General features: G+C 49.0%; 1 protein-coding gene across 2 annotated transcripts in view; it reads left to right on the top strand.

The window, feature by feature from the left end:
- Positions 1–15,617, top strand: part of slit3 (slit homolog 3 (Drosophila)) — a 155,263-nt gene that overhangs the window by 95,447 nt on the left and 44,199 nt on the right. For both annotated transcript variants that reach the window (XM_029164733.3, XM_029164734.3), the window contains 2 exons: positions 12,575–12,646; positions 15,295–15,458. In XM_029164733.3, coding sequence (XP_029020566.1) covers positions 12,575–12,646; positions 15,295–15,458 — 236 coding nt within the window. The remainder of the gene's footprint in view (positions 1–12,574; positions 12,647–15,294; positions 15,459–15,617) is intronic.

The raw sequence follows: 15,617 nt of genomic DNA, 5'->3' as shown, positions 1-15,617 counted from the left end.
CATTCCCCCATTGGAAAGGAGCAGGCTGCTCCTGCACACCTCCCATTAAGGGGGGTTACGCTGTGGTTCCCATCCAGCCTGGGAACGAGTCAGGACCCCCAGGAGGAGGCGGGAAGCTCCAGGGACATGGATGCTGGGATTACCTGGCTGAATCTGCTGCCACCCTGCCTCGACCCCAGAGGCGTCAAAGTAGATGGACGGGGTCATTGTTAGCTGGATCCGGGATTGAGGCGTGCGGCCGAGATTGAGGCGACGCTGCGGGCGAGCAAATGTGTGACATTGGTGTGGCTTCACATGCGCCTGCAAATAAATCTGTAGGACTTATTGCATAACCTGCATATAACCTGGAGTCGAGACAAAGGCAGAGGCACGACCAGCGTCCAAGTGACGTCTGCCTGCATGAGTCGGGTTTGAAAAGCAGCGTGTCACTTTATAAATTAGAGTCCTGTGTGTGAGACGGCAGCTGGACTGGCAGTCAATGAGATACATGGGTGTGTGCGTGTGTGTGTGCGTGTGTGTGTGTGTGTGTGTGTGTGTGTGTGTGTGTGTGTGTGTGTGTGTGTGTGTGTTTCAGCCATTTGTGAGTGTGTGTGTGCATGCATCATGCTAATTGAAAGAAGCACGGCGCTGAGTGTGTGTGTGTGTGTGTGTGTGTGTGTGTGTGTGTGTGTGTGTGTGTGTGTGTGTGTGCGCCACTAACGAATCTGCACATTAATTAATCTAGTCATTTTTAATTAGCCGCTGTTTCTTGGTAGACTAGGCTTTATCTGAGCTGCTTAATATGTTTCACAGCGGCAGCGTTGACGAGTCCAAGCAGAATATTGGGGCATCGGGCTCATTTTGAAAACACTAAATGGATTTTAGTTTGTAGGTTTTATTAATCACGTTTTAATTGTCGTCTGTAAAATGACAGGGTGTTTTTTTGTTATTATTTAATTAGACAGCATGTTTAAATTATGACTTTTTTTAAATATCAAACACATCATAAAGTGAAACATTGCTTAAAGCAATGTAGCCAAACGTTGTAATTTGTGTCTGATTTGGAGTTTCGTGATGATAATAATAATAATGCTGCATTGCTGCTGTTGAAGCTTCTTTGAGACTCAGAGTGTCTCAGATGGAACGCGAAGCCCAGCACTTAGGTCTTCTCATTGATACACGTCTGCTTTTGACATGAGCAGCTTTAGGTTCAGGGGAGAACAGTTTGAATTCCTGTTAATCTTTCTGTCTTGGTTTGACTGAAGAGCTTTAGAAAGACTTCGACTAAAGACACTTTCGCTTTCAGCCTCGTCTTTGATATCTGCTCCCTTTACTCACTCGTGTCCTCAGATAGTTCGCTTCTCTCCGGGTTCCTCGTCTCTTTGCTCTCTCTCTTCACGACTGCCTGGATGAAAGTGGTGGATCTGTGTTGTAAAAAGCAAGGCAGTGCTGAGCAATGATTTATTTAGACCCGAAAGGACTGCGGTTACTATCCTTTCCTTTCTTTTTTGCCAGAAGACAGGAGACAAGAGAGATTGGGAGAGAAACGAGCGTGGTATTGGTGTTGTAAAAGCAGCCAGTTTCCCGGACATTATTTATTTATCTGTTGTTGGACCCGAGGAAGAGGAGGGAGGGCCGAAGCAGGTGATGCAGAGGAAGAGAGACGCAGATATGGAGGCAAGGAAAGATGGAAAAGGAGCAGAGCGGGTGGACAAACACAAACAACAGTGGAGATCCAACGTACAAAGGTGTGAACGACATCAGAGACGAGGAGAAAGTAGGAAAAGCAGAAACGCTGATGTGACGTGAGTGGTGAGAAAAAAGGGCAGTGATAGAAAATAGATTGAGAGGATCAGAGGGAGGAAAGCAGAGAGGCATTAATTATTGATGGAACAAATGTCTGACTGACTGACTCAATTTGGCCCTTTGTTGCTGACAGACCACCACGGCTGTCAGATGCACTCAGAAGGATGGAGAAGCCAGTTGGGTCGCTGGGTCCAAGCACGAGCTGAAAAACTCTTTATTTTAGGCCTGAGCTTTTAGATTTGATGGGATATTAGTATGTGTTTTAAAACTAGTTGCAATCTATTTGGGTGAATGTTAATGTTTAAAAAGGCCTTCATATATTTGAATGCAGCTACAGTGAAAGGTTCTTTGTACGTAAGCTTGAACAAGGCCGCTTATAAGCGGTTATAATTCATAGTTTGGCTTGGAGTCTGACTTGACCTCTGCTGCAGGCCATCTCATCTCCCTCCTTCATATCCGCCCAGGCGCCTTCCACTGGCCCATAATGAAGACAAACTCCACCGTCATAGTGAAAATTAAAAGAAGGAAATTAGCATGCTCTGGTAATTTGGGCTAAGCTTTTAATACCAGATGATTAGCGGAGTCAGTCCTTTGGCTGCGAAGTTGGCGTCAACCTCGGCATTGAACCGGCGTCGTGTCGCTGTGACCTGCGTGGAGTCGCTCGTCTCGCTCCAAATATCTGGTTTCTTCACCCGTTTCCCAAAGTCTCAACATTTGGATAGGAACAGAAAGCTCCCGTTTCGTTGATGTCTTGTGGTCGGACGGTGAGCTTCACAACTGTCCAGACACAAAATCACAGGATTCATACAAACGGATGTCGCGTCCGCGTCCGCGTCGCGCGCCGACTTCGCGCGCCGACTTCGCGCGCGCACGTATCGATTCACGGGCACAAATTGCAGTCGCACGCGTGGCCTTTACTGGCGCGAGTGTCAATGTGAAGCCTGGCTGTGTAATTCAGCGGCACCCTGGGCATGGAGATGAAGGAGCCCTCTCATGCAAGGTGTCTCCACTGCGACATGGAGTGCCCTTTAGCGTGGTCTCTGCTCCGCTGGGAGGCGGATGATCGGCCCACCGCTGCAATCACAGGCAGGAACGTGCAGCACAACACCCAGCCAAGGTCGAGGTGCTTCATGTTAGGATGCGATTTAGGATCAGCTGTGGCCTGAAACGTCCGGTTGAAGTCAAGGACGGTGTTAAAGCAGTATTAAAGGCGGCTGCTCTGGGCCTGGGTTCTCTGAGTCGTTGACTGATGTTGAAAACAGCTGTGATTTCATAGGTCTGCTTTAGTTGATGGCGCTAAAAATCCCCTCAAACGCGTTGATGGACCGACACTCCACTCATTATTCTTCCACTTAAGCGCTAAGTCGTGGCACGCAGGAGTGGCCTCCCCTATTTGTCATTAAACACCTATCAGAAATAATTGGAGCAGCGCAATATTTCATAACAAGCGATTTTCCTAATGAACCTGAAGTGATGACATTGATTACTTGACAATTTCTTCCGTTTCAGTATTTAAAGCGGAGTGGATTTAATCTGCTCATTATTGGGAATGATAAATACTGGCAGACGCTGCTTTTTGTATGTGTTGCAAAGGTCAAAATCTGCATGAAGCTGCGTCCTGAAAAGATTACAGCTAATAAACACATTAGGATAATTTATTGGAAGACTTCCCATTAAATGCATGGCTGAAAAATGAGCTCTGTTAACTAAGACAACAAATACAAAAGCTATTTTAGTTGTCGTACTTTACACTTCGTGACTTTACAACAACCGTCAAACCGTTTGATCCTAAAACCCAAATTCCACCTTCTCTTTCTTCCTCGCGCTGAATGAGCTCACACGCGTAAGGCCAATAAACACAGCAGAGGTGGAAATGTAATTATGTGATAAACACAGTCTTTATATTCGGCCGTGGAGCCTCTCCATCCACTTTGTCGGTTTGATTCCCGCGAATTCGGCGTCTCCGCAATCACGGCGGTGCAGATGGAAGGCATTCCTCCTGCAGCGCCTAATGACTGTGTGCCAGCGTGTGCGTGTGCGTTTTTACTCAGCGAGAGCTAATTTAAAACTCGATGCAAGTCAGCCTTTATTTGCTCCGCTCTGAAGTCTTTCCCCGCATTGTTGTCTCCATCCGAGTCGATGGCAGAAAGGAAAACAGCAGAAGAAGTCGTGCTGAAATTGCATCGCTTTGGCTCCACTGTGTCATTACGATGATTATTCCGGCACCCTGCTCCTGTTTGCAGGACACGGTTTGGCGCATTCACGAGTACAAAGCCATCACCGCTAATGCCTGCAAAGCCCCAATCAATAATATGTATTTTAAAACACTTAACCAAATAAGTGACGCTGATTTGGAATTTGCCTGTGTCTTCGCGAGGGCGTGCGCCTGTCTTTGAATAAGTTAATCCAGTTAGCGCGTGCGTCTGTCCGGACACATCAGAATAAACGATGTGTCCCCGTGTGATGATGAATGGTAATTTAGATTTAACATAACTGGACTAACGAGCGCGCTAATGACTGCAAAGCTAGGCCGGACAGCTCTCACTCGGCGAGCTCGCGTCCTGCATCCCAATGAGCTGCAGACAGGGCGCCGCCGCGCAGGCGGGAAGTGTTCTAATAAATCCACGCGTACACAATCACCCGGTCGCAAATGGTCCCCGGCAGCGTGGCGCGCACGCAGCAGGTGAGTGCGGCTCGGACCCGGGGATGTGTGCGTGACACCTCCAGGAGCGGTGCAGCAGCGGTGTCAGGCTAATAGCAGCCTGATTAATTAATGATTATTCACAGGCCGCTTTTCAACCAGTTGAATTAGGTGTGGTTTTCGTTCACTGATCCTCCAGCTCGCTTTTTTTGTTCTCTCCTGACAATTAGGATTAATGATAATGGATGATAAGTACTTGATCATTTTTAGATAGAAATAGAATTAATCAGTTCAATTTTTTAAAAGGGTCTCGGCGATCGAAATGCTCCTCACACACCGCGTTTTACGGCGAATTCACCGCTTTTGACGATTGAAATGAGCTTCTGCTTAAAACTTTCTTTGGATTGAAAAGGTAATACAATGATGCAACAACGTTGCACACATTTTTTTTAGAATCAACTTCATACATCAGATGTGGAGTGTGACCTTACGACAGTGGTTGCGTATCACCACCATGGGTTTCTAAACCATCAGTAATCAGACAATCACTACGTGGACGTTCCCTTTTACACACTTTTAGTCTGTTCCGAATTTGCTGAAGATTCTTTCACAAACCAATTGAATGATATCAAGGATTGAAGTAAAGTGAAACTACAGTACAGCTACAGGACATTTAAAATGACTGGGGATAAAAGAGGAGCCTTTGCTAATAGCATCTTACACGCGTGCAGAGAAAGGCCACGTTTAAAAAAAAGATGGGCTCGTCTGATGTTCCGTGTTTGATTCCCGGCTTCAGGACGACCAGCCTTTCTGCTGATACCACAGGAAAAATCAGACGGGGCAAAACGGGGGTGTGTGTGGGGGGTGGGGGGTGTTCAGCTTCACAGACAGGATGAATGAGACCAACGTTAGATGTCGTGCGAAAAGGATCCACCGAGATGAAATGAAGTGCGCTGAAACTGTGACCAGCGAGAAGCGCGGGGCGTGTGCCGGCGAGGTGGAGCGGGGGGTGTGTGGTGGTGGTGGTGGGGGGTTGTAGGTGGAGCTCCACCTCGACGAGGCCTCACACGCAGCGGGCGCCCTGGGCTCCGACAAGCACTTTAAGGAGCGGTGGAGCGGCTGCATATTTCATGACGGCCGTCGTCCACGAGGCTCAGCTCTGGAGGAGGGGACGGTACAACATGAGCGGACCAGCGGCTCCGCAAGGTGACTCTTAGTCTGTGACACACACACCATGAGGCCTTTTTTTTTTTTTTTACCTGGTGCTGCAACAGTCTGAATTTTGTAAAAGCTCCAAACAGGAACCGGAGCGTCCAGCGTTTGCGCTCAGTGACCATTTAACCAAGCACTGAGCCGAGAAGAACTTTTTCTAGGGCTGTTTATTTCCATTACATGGAGGGAGATAAGCATCCAGGAAAACACAGTGACGTGCATCAGGCTTGTTCGCCGGAGGCGGCCACTTGCATTTCCACTCAGTGAGCTGTTGACTGCTACAATATTTCCTCCATCTCACCCGTTTTTTCCCCTTTTTGTTTTCCAGATCACAGAGTTTGAGGCACTCTTTAAAGGTGGTGGTGGAATGAGAATGAGCGCTAGCATTACTCTTTAATGACAGCGCTCCTGTTAGGAGGAAACCATCTCATGCACACGCAGCCGCTGCCAGAAGCCCCTTTTCTGCCACGTCGCATTTCTTACGCTTGGTCAGCTGTGCACGCTACAGACTGATGCATCGTGGGAGAGTGTTGTTTTCCTTCTGTCTTTGCTTCACCTCTCGCCACATCAGCGATAAACACTGACTTTTTGCGACCGTGACGTCTACCTGCTGATGCTTCTGACTGCTCAACGTGCAGCTTGAATTCTAGCGGGACCCGACTCTGGCGGTTGTTTGTGCCGCTGCGCAGACATGTTGAAACTAGAAGCTGTGTGTGCCCCACGTGTCAGAGCGTCAGCGTGTGTGCGGCCTCGGTCGCCCCCGGTAACGATCGCAACCCTCTGGTTGTGTCCTGATTCCGGATCTGTCTCGTATTCGCGACACGCGGGCTCTGGATCGAAGCCCCCGAAATGAACCGTTGTCGAAGCTGAAGTTTGTTAAAACAAAAGCTGTGTGTGTGTGTGTGTGTGTGTGTGTGTGTGTGTGTGTGTGTGTGTGTGTGTGTGTGTGTGTGTGTGTGTGTGTGTGTGTGTGTGTGTGTGTGTGTGTGTGTGTGTGTGTGTTTGTGTCACTGAGGGGTCAAGAAGAACAGAGTGCTGCAGCTTTCTGCTGTTCAGTGATTTTGGTTTGGCCGGCCTTTTGGCTTCTATTGGAGTCAGCCAGCTCCACAGAGCCATCACAGCCTGGCAACAAGCAGCGCTCAGAGGGTCTGACCTGGGGGATGAGGCCTGTGGGAAAGGGGGGAAGTGGAAGAAGAGCGAACGAGGAAAGTTTGTACAGGAGGTGAGAGGACGCACATACAGGAAGTGTTTAGGTTTTGTACATTATGACACTGTGATGTTTAGGGAGGGTGAGCAGAGTGCAGGGATGAGGAGAAATGAATAATAATGGGTCAAGAGTAGAAAATAAAAAAGAAAGAAGAAGAAATAACAGGATGAGACGAGACGAGGGCAGTGTGAGGGATGGAGCGAAGGAGGAGGAGACGGAGGGAAATGAAGACAGATTCAGAGGAAGTGACAAAACCGGACCAGCCGCACAGACACCATTCATCACAGGAATCACTTTTTAATCACACATAATAAGCGGCTGAAACCCAAATGTTTGCTACAGTTTGACAGGTCCTGCAGCCCAGAGCCAAGGCCTCCGAGCTGCGCTCACTGCCGACGGCAGGGGGCGGGGGGGGGGGGGGGGGGGGGGGGGGGGAGGGTGGGGGGGGGCAAAAAAGGTGATTTAAGGTGGAAATCAAACGGGGCTAAAAGACATCTGAGAGACGACGCGAGAGAAGAGGCAATCTGCAATCTCATTTGTTCTCATTTAAGGTGTAATGGCCTCATCAGCGCGTGCTATAGATCCCTCCTGACCCCTCCCACGCTCGCATCCGCGCATCCTCGGGGAAGAAAACACCCTGCTCTCACGTCTCGCACCCTGCACGTTATGTCTGTTTCTGCTCGTTTTCCTGCACCCACACACACACGCACACACACACACACACGCATACACACACACACACACGCACACACATCTCACTGTACCTTCATGGATTCAGAAACCTTCATATTTTGCGGTTTCAGTCTGTCAGAGCTCTTTAGCACATTATTGTAGGAGGTTTTCCTCCTATTGTCATTCGGCCTTTTTGAAAAGCTTGCAGCGCTCAGCACCTAGTGGTCTCCGTGAGAAGTAATGCCAGCGTCTATTATCCAGTTCATTGAAGCTCCGATGCAAGAACGTTTTTCGTGCGACTACATTTTCCACAGAAAAATGTAATTGTCAAGGTTTTACCACTAAACCGGTTTCCAAGAGCACGATTCCGCCTGTGATAAGTGATAAGTTCACTTCATCGTGGACATAACTTTAAAGTTAAACTGAAGCTAAACTTTGGCCTGAAAATAAACCTTCTCGTCATTTCAGGCCCTTTGGAGCTTTTTGCGTTTGTGTCGTAAACAGTTGAGTTTTCCCAGGGTGGTTTCCAACGACAACACTATGGAAATGTCAATTTTCTCTGAGATGAGAGGAGTAAATTGCGCGAAGTTTAAACACTTGAGAGTTTATTAAACTAGCTCTCTCTCTCTCTCTCTCACACACACACACACACACACACACACATATATAAGCCCAAAAACACACACATACTTGACACCTAGTGGCCAACAAAAGACAGTCGCACACATGGCCCAGTCCAGCGCCAGGCTGCCAGGGCACAGCAGCAAAGCGGGCGTTAAACCCCGTGGGAAAGTTCAAATATGAGACCGGGCCTCCACTTTGAGCCTAAAGGCACTTAAAGTACGGCCTGTTTGCAGAACTCATAGACCTTTTGAGCTTAGCGTTCAAGTCAACAGGGTCAAAATCACTTCAACCCACGAGCTGAAATGCCCCAAATCAAAGGAGGCGCACACGGAGTGAAGGGCAGGAACGTTGCTCAGCAGGTCTGTTCTTTTTGTGATGTGATGAATACTTCAAGGGCGGATGCGTCTCACTCTGGGACTCCATCAGCGCACACACAGTACCTCCTGCATCCTCTCACATCCTCTCCCCCGTCTCTCCTGTGCTGAGGGGATGTTAGAGGGAAGAGGTGAAGCCGCTGCGTGACCTATTTGTAGGGTGTGACACAGATTTTCTCAGTCGGTCCGTGTGGTGAGCGAGTGAACGGTGGGAGGGGAGAGGTTAAACAAATGAGTGATTGAGGGAGTGAAGGGTCTGCGCGTTCTTCCTTTCGCCTCCGCACCTCGAGCTGTAATGAGGCCTTGGGGAAGATGCTGAGGGCTCTTCACACAACTCAAAGAGTCTTTGAGGCCTTTCGCTGCTTGGCCCCTTTTTTAGCGTCTGTGTGGGAAAGCGCTCAGTGAATTGAATTCCTGTCAGGACGCGAGGCGGCGGCGGCGGCGGCGGCTGCAGGACGCGCTGCACGCTCGAAAACAATTGTTTCCACTCCGACTACACGTTAGAGCCAAGTATCACATATAGAAATATCAAAAGTCAAACGAGAGTAAAAAAAACTCAACAGAAAGCACAGAACTAGTGCAGTTTTACACCAAGGCTTAAAATACTGATATTTAGGACAGGGAAGTAAAGGTAAAGAATATGAGATGATTTGTGGGGCTTTTACTGTTACTGTCCACCAACTTTTGTAGGTCAAAAGATGGTGGAGAATCAAACAAGTGTCATATTTCTAAACAGTGGCATTTATGCTGGAAAGGCGAAAAATACAGATGTAGTAAAAGCACTAAAGACTCAGTCCCATGCTGTTTTTGTCATGTTTGATGACTCCGTGTCTGTAATTCTGTCGTCATCACCCTCCTTTGTGTTCCTTCTTACAAACCATGACTGATGTTTGTGATTATGAGAGAGAATAATCATATTGAACATGGAGTCGATATCGGCTGCAGTCACAGTCCTATTGTTACACTTTGTTGTGTTGTGTTTTAGTGGCTGTAGTAATTCAGACGTTCTGTCAGAGTATCGATCTGTGTCTGTTAAGGCTGATTGAGCATGATAGAGACTAATAGAAAATTCACTTACACACACGCGCTTAGACTCACACTATGGCAGCTCAGACTCTGTGGAGCCGGACTCCAAAAGGCACCGCTGAAGTCAACCGAGGAGCAGCCAGACAAACACGAGTGGCACCAAACACCGATTCATTTACTCCTTTCATTTCACAGACAAACGCTGGCATTCTGGCCGTGACATCACACGCGTGCACTTTTAATTACAGTACGAGGCAGAAATTCAGCGGGCACAAATCACGAGCGTGAGGTCGACGCCGTGCAGAAAAGTGCCTGAGCAAGAGAAAAACCGCCGGCGGCCAATCGTGCGACTGTGAAGGAAGGAGGGAAGATTGACAAGTAAAGCTTTGACCTCGGTGTGTAGCTGCAGCAAAGCCACACGCGATAACGTCACGCTCCCCCCTCTCCTCAAACACACAAACCGCACCTCCCCAGTGTGTTGGCTCTAAAGAGCCTCCTCCATCACTGACTGCAGAGGCCCTTCAGCTGCACTGCATCACACACACACACACACACACACACACACACACACACACACACACACACACACACACACATAGAATCAGGCATGTAGCGCACACACACACACACACACACACACACACACACACACACACACACACACACACACACACACACATAGAATCAGGCATGTAGCGCACACGCTGACTCCAGAAAACACAGCACGTGCGCTGAGGGATCATGGATCCATCTTACGGCGTCACTGCAGAGGCCACTGCCGCCCGCTGGAAATGAACAGGGAAAAAGGGGGAACGGGCTGTTTGTGAGCGAAGCGTCGCGTCGTCGGCCAGCGCTGCAAAAAGTCCACTTCGCGGGCTCCTCCAAACTATTAATCTTCAGGGCAGCAAAATGCTGCTGGCGCCGCATGGGGCCCGAGTCTGTAGGAAAATCTGTATGCATGAGTTTCATGAACACAAACAAACACAGGGAGGGTGTGTGTGAGAAGCACTGCTGAGCTGAGGGTCACGCGCGCTTCGGAGCGAGAACCGGGCGAAGAATAAAAGAGTAGTGTTAAAGTCAGTTACGGCCGACAACGCGCACGGTGGCGTGTCTGAGTTTGTCAGCGTCCTCGCGAAGACGCCTCATGGCGGCGTAAAGACAATAAACCTGCTCGTTTCCTAAAACTCACTTTAAATGTCAGTGTCGGCGATTGTTAGGAGCGCGGCCACGGCGAGAAGTGGAAACAAACCCGGCCGCAATATAAAACATAGCTGTGGACGAAATGTTGTTTTTAGTGTTTATACTGGCTTAATTCAGTCCAGTCACTACTTTATTAAGAGAGAGGGATGTGGAGGAGGGGTAAACACACGGAGTGGGAGAATAACTGACAGGGAAATTGCAGAGGGAAATTATAGTTATTCCACAATTAAATTATATATACTGGCTGGAATCAGCCATGACAGGGCTGACCGTACCTATGTGTGTGTGTGTGTGTGTGTGTGTGTGTGTGTGTGTGTGTGTGTGTGTGTGTGTGTGTGTGTGTGAAACTTTATCCGTCCACCAAGGCCACTGAGGCTGCACTGGCAGCGCGAGGGGCGAAGGAAGCGAATCCCGACGCGAGCGAATTAAAGAGAAGGCGAAGTAGTAACATCAACACAGCGGGTCTATTTTAAGTGCGCGTGGGTGTTAGTGAAAACACAGCGAGCCTCTGGTAATGAGCCTATTTTCAACAGTTGCGCTGATGGTATGTAAAACAAACTGCGGCGGCGGCGGCGTGCGTCCGGGCGCAAACACACTGCAGATGCTGCGGGGCCACTTTCATGCGAGCGCGGGGCCATTCGTCAGGCAGAAAACCGACCTTGTCCTTGTCAGAAAGCATTAAAAACACATCGCGGGACGTGAAAAATGAACGGGCCTCGCATTGTTAAAAACGACCGCCCGCGCCTCATTCTTCCCGGAACAATGGCTCTTTGAACGCGCGCGGTTTGGGGTGATATGTTAAGTAAGCGCGCCCTGTTTCATACCCATGGAAGCTAATGATCCACGAAGCTTGGGCGCAAGAGAAGCAAAGAGCTGCTGTGGTTCTGTTGACGTTGGCGTCCTCGTCACCAGACAAACGACACCGTTTTAAATCTTAGTAAATCACTGGACTCACTTACTCATATTTTCAGTGCGTAATGAGGAATGAGTGCGAAGCTGTCGGTCGGTGCAGTCGAACGTCCTCCCAGATCAGAGCTGATTCATCTGTTTGTTGGGGTGAAGTCAGTGGGACGTCATGTTTAAACCCGCGTGGATGTGCATCATAAATGATGTGTATGGAGACGGTTCTGGATAAGAATCCCTGTTATGGCGTATAGAGTTTTATGTGAGACTCTCTCTCTCTCCCGTGCATCGCTCCCATGGATTAGCCGCGTTCTCTCCGTTTGGAAACCAGCGGCAATCGATTGGTTTTGTGTTCGTAATGAAAGTCGGGCTTATTTTTCATTCGGCGATAGGTCGATGCTACATGCGAGACACACGGGCCTGTAGTTTATGAGACGGCTAATGGTCAGAGACAGCGGTGACCTGCTTATTGTGTGAGATTAAAGAAGGAGCTCGGGGGTGCGCGTGTTCACATGTATGTGTCTATTAATAAATGATGACGTGAGGGGGTTTGAATTCACTACACATCCGTTTTTCCTTCGGTGCCCGTTCCATATTCATCACCACACTAACGGTTTGTTATTAGAAAAACAGGCCTTAGTTTCTTTTTACAATATTATAAAACCTCCTGCCACCCACTCACTTGTGCTGCAACAGGAAAAAGCTTGTCAGCTTGTAAACGCAGCATTCACCGCTCTGCGAAAGCCTCCAAAGTTGGAGATCTCATTTTTTACTTTTCATTTCTCTCTATGAGGAGTCAGGAAAAGGTGACGAGGACTTGAGCGCGTGCTTTTATAGATTTCGATTGGACCTGCGTCAGAGTTTAAGCTGGCAGAGCAAGCGGGGGCACCGGGGTCTCGCTCCAACGTAACAATATGCTTCTCTCTGCAGCACCCTCAACAACAACAACATCACCCTCATCCCCCTCTCCAGCTTCAACCACATGCCCAAGCTGCGGACACTGTGAGTACACACACACACGCACACACACACACACGCACGCACGCACGCACGCACGCACGCACGCACGCACGCACGCACACACACACACACACACACGCACGCACGCACGCACGCACGCACACACACACACACACACACACACACACACACACACACGCAGGCACGCACGCACACACACACACACATACACACACACACACACACACAGCTGTGTGTGATCATGTAATCATGCCATAATAAGAGAGTTACTCTTCCATTGTTTCATGACTGTGAATAATCATGTGGCCATTAAATACACAAACACACAAAGAGACACACACGGACGGATACAGTGACAGGAACCACACACAAACAGAGTAACGAAAACTGATTATTGCCACAAAAATGGCCGGTTTGGCCTCCGTAGCCCGATCTGCTTTGGTTCATTGTGGAAGCAGCCTCCTGTGCTGCTGATAGTGATGTGACTCCCGTCCGCGCACACATCGCTGCGAACCTCGGCCTCTTTGGTTGATTAAAAGGCCGGCTTCGCTCTGTGCGCATACGTGTTATTATGTGTGCATTTATGTGCGAAGGGGGAACTGAGCGTTGCCGAGGCGATGGCACGACATGTCAGGGGAGACTCCCCCGCAGCCCCGTGGGACTCAAACCAGCATCCACAGACTGGGGTTTCCTCCCCACCGACCGACGCGCCTCCTCCACAGTCAGATCCGGGGATTTCTACGCACGAGCAGCAAAACGGAGCCGCTCCGCGTGGACGTTCCCCGACGCCGGAGCGGCGGCGTCCGTCAGAGCAGTCAATCACGCCGCGGCGTGCGTTTCCCCCCGTCTCCCGCTCGCCACCGCGGCGAAGCCTCGAAATCAGCCTTTTAAAATTGGATTTCAGGCGGCGGCGCGGCTACACGGCTGCCGGCAGATTGAGCACAGAGTTACCAATATCCAATATCTTTTAATCAGAAGCCCTCATCTGCTTCTGTTTTCTGTCAACACTGAGTGACTGCCTGCTCTCGTTTCCCCGTTCTTCCTCCTTCTCGTTTCCCTCCTCCTTCGCGTTTCTCTCCTTTTGTTTCCATTATTTCCTGCTTTTTTCTTACTTTGTCTGAGCTTTCTCATGTTTTCTCCCTCTTCGATTCTGAATTATTCAGAGCCTCTATTATTCTTTGTTTCTTCTCTGAGTTATTTCCTTCTATGGCTTCCTCTTCTCTCATTCACTTTCCTTTATTTCCTCTCCTGCTCATTTCTCTTCCCTTTGTCTTTTGTGTATTAGGTTTTGCTTTCTTTCCTGATGCCCTCAGATCTATGCTGTTGTTGGAAGCCTACACCTTAAAACACTCTTTATACAGTATATATATAAGAGTCTATTTTCCCCTTGTCCATCTAGTGTATTATCAGTGATGATACTGCCTCATGGGGCCTCTCCTATTGAAAGATTAGAACTCCCACTGCTTCTGTGAGAGTGTGTGATGTTGAAACTCACCGAGGACGTGTCCAGTAGCCCTCAGGAGCAAAAGCTAAAAATAAAATGACAAACACACACTCTCACAGAAACACGATGCACAAGGCCCTTAGTCGGCTGCAGCCAGTAAGCCTGACACACACAGATTCCCTGCACACACACAAACACCACCCCCCGCCTGTTCTCATTCTCCCCTGTGTTTTAATCCTACTTGTCAGTAATTAAGGCTGAGCCGGGGGTGGGCCGGGACGTGGCTATCTCCAGGCGGGGGTTTGACTATAAACTGGATTTATAATAGGAGAGCAGTATTAAAACCCACTGCCCCCGCTGCTAGCATCAATGAGCCCATCTCAGTTCCATAACAGGATTTGTCCTCTGCTTTATTACAAAGGGAGGCCTGTCTTCTGAAAGACTAGATATCCCGGCTGGCATATAATACGCTGACAAGACATTCTGCCGTTCGTCCACCCTCCTCCTCTCTCTCTCTCTCTCTCTCTCTCTCTCTCTCTCTTGCTCTCTCTCTCTCGCTAGGTGCCAAATCCAGACAGCGCAGTCAGTAGAAAGTCAGCTGTGTGAAACATCAGCTGATCCGTTCTACAGCGTATTGAGCAGATCCTTTAAATTCGGTCTCCAAGTGAATTATGTGAAGGGCCTCAGTAAAAAATATGGCTTAATTTTGGATTGAAGGCAGCAGTGCTTTCATAATAAAACTTTCCGGAATATCCCTTTCCACGAAACTATCTGGCTCCTTCTTTGCTTCATTCCTCAAAGTTCATGCCTCTTTATGTAAAACGTATTCCGGTCTTTTTCCTCCAGTCTGAAAGTCGTCCTTTACACCTCAGCCCGTCCCACTTTTCCCGTCTTTCCGAATAGATGTGATTTAGCCACATGTGTCCTCCCTCTAAAGGGACTCGTATAGCAAAGGACCTTGGGGGAATGAGAGTGGAGGATATTACTGGCAAAGCGGCAGCCTCATGATTCTGGACACGGATGTAAGACGTGAGAAATAGAAGCCATTTGAATGCAGACTCAAATACGTTTGCGCTCGCTGAGCTGATGTGCTCAATTGCACTTGGTGGACTCTGTGAACATGTCCATGTGTTATTCCTTTTACATTTTTGGACTCATACCTCCTTTTAATTTCGTGCAATTTTCCAAAACAAACCTGTGTCCTGCTCCGTCTCCTTCGCCTCAGGCGGCTGCACTCCAACAGCCTCCACTGTGACTGTCACCTGTCCTGGCTCTCGGACTGGCTCCGGGCCCGGCGGGGCTTGGCCCCCTTCACCCAGTGCATGGCCCCCGCCCACATGAGGGGCCTTAACGTCCCGGACGTGCAGAAGAAGGACTTCCTGTGCAACGGTGAGTCGAACAGTGTGAGACACGGGGGGTGGAGCTAACTTTTAATTGTCCCGACTGAAGGTGCAACGCAGGAAACGTATTGACCTTATTATGACAAGCGGCATCATTATCTCCTGCAGACGACGCAGCAGTGAAATTGCTGAAACCGTGTAAGAATTA

The sequence above is a fragment of the Betta splendens genome, chromosome 10, assembly GCF_900634795.4.
Source record: "Betta splendens chromosome 10, fBetSpl5.4, whole genome shotgun sequence".
Classification (NCBI taxonomy): Eukaryota; Metazoa; Chordata; class Actinopteri; order Anabantiformes; family Osphronemidae; genus Betta; species Betta splendens.
This window is presented reverse-complemented; position numbering and strand designations above follow the sequence as displayed.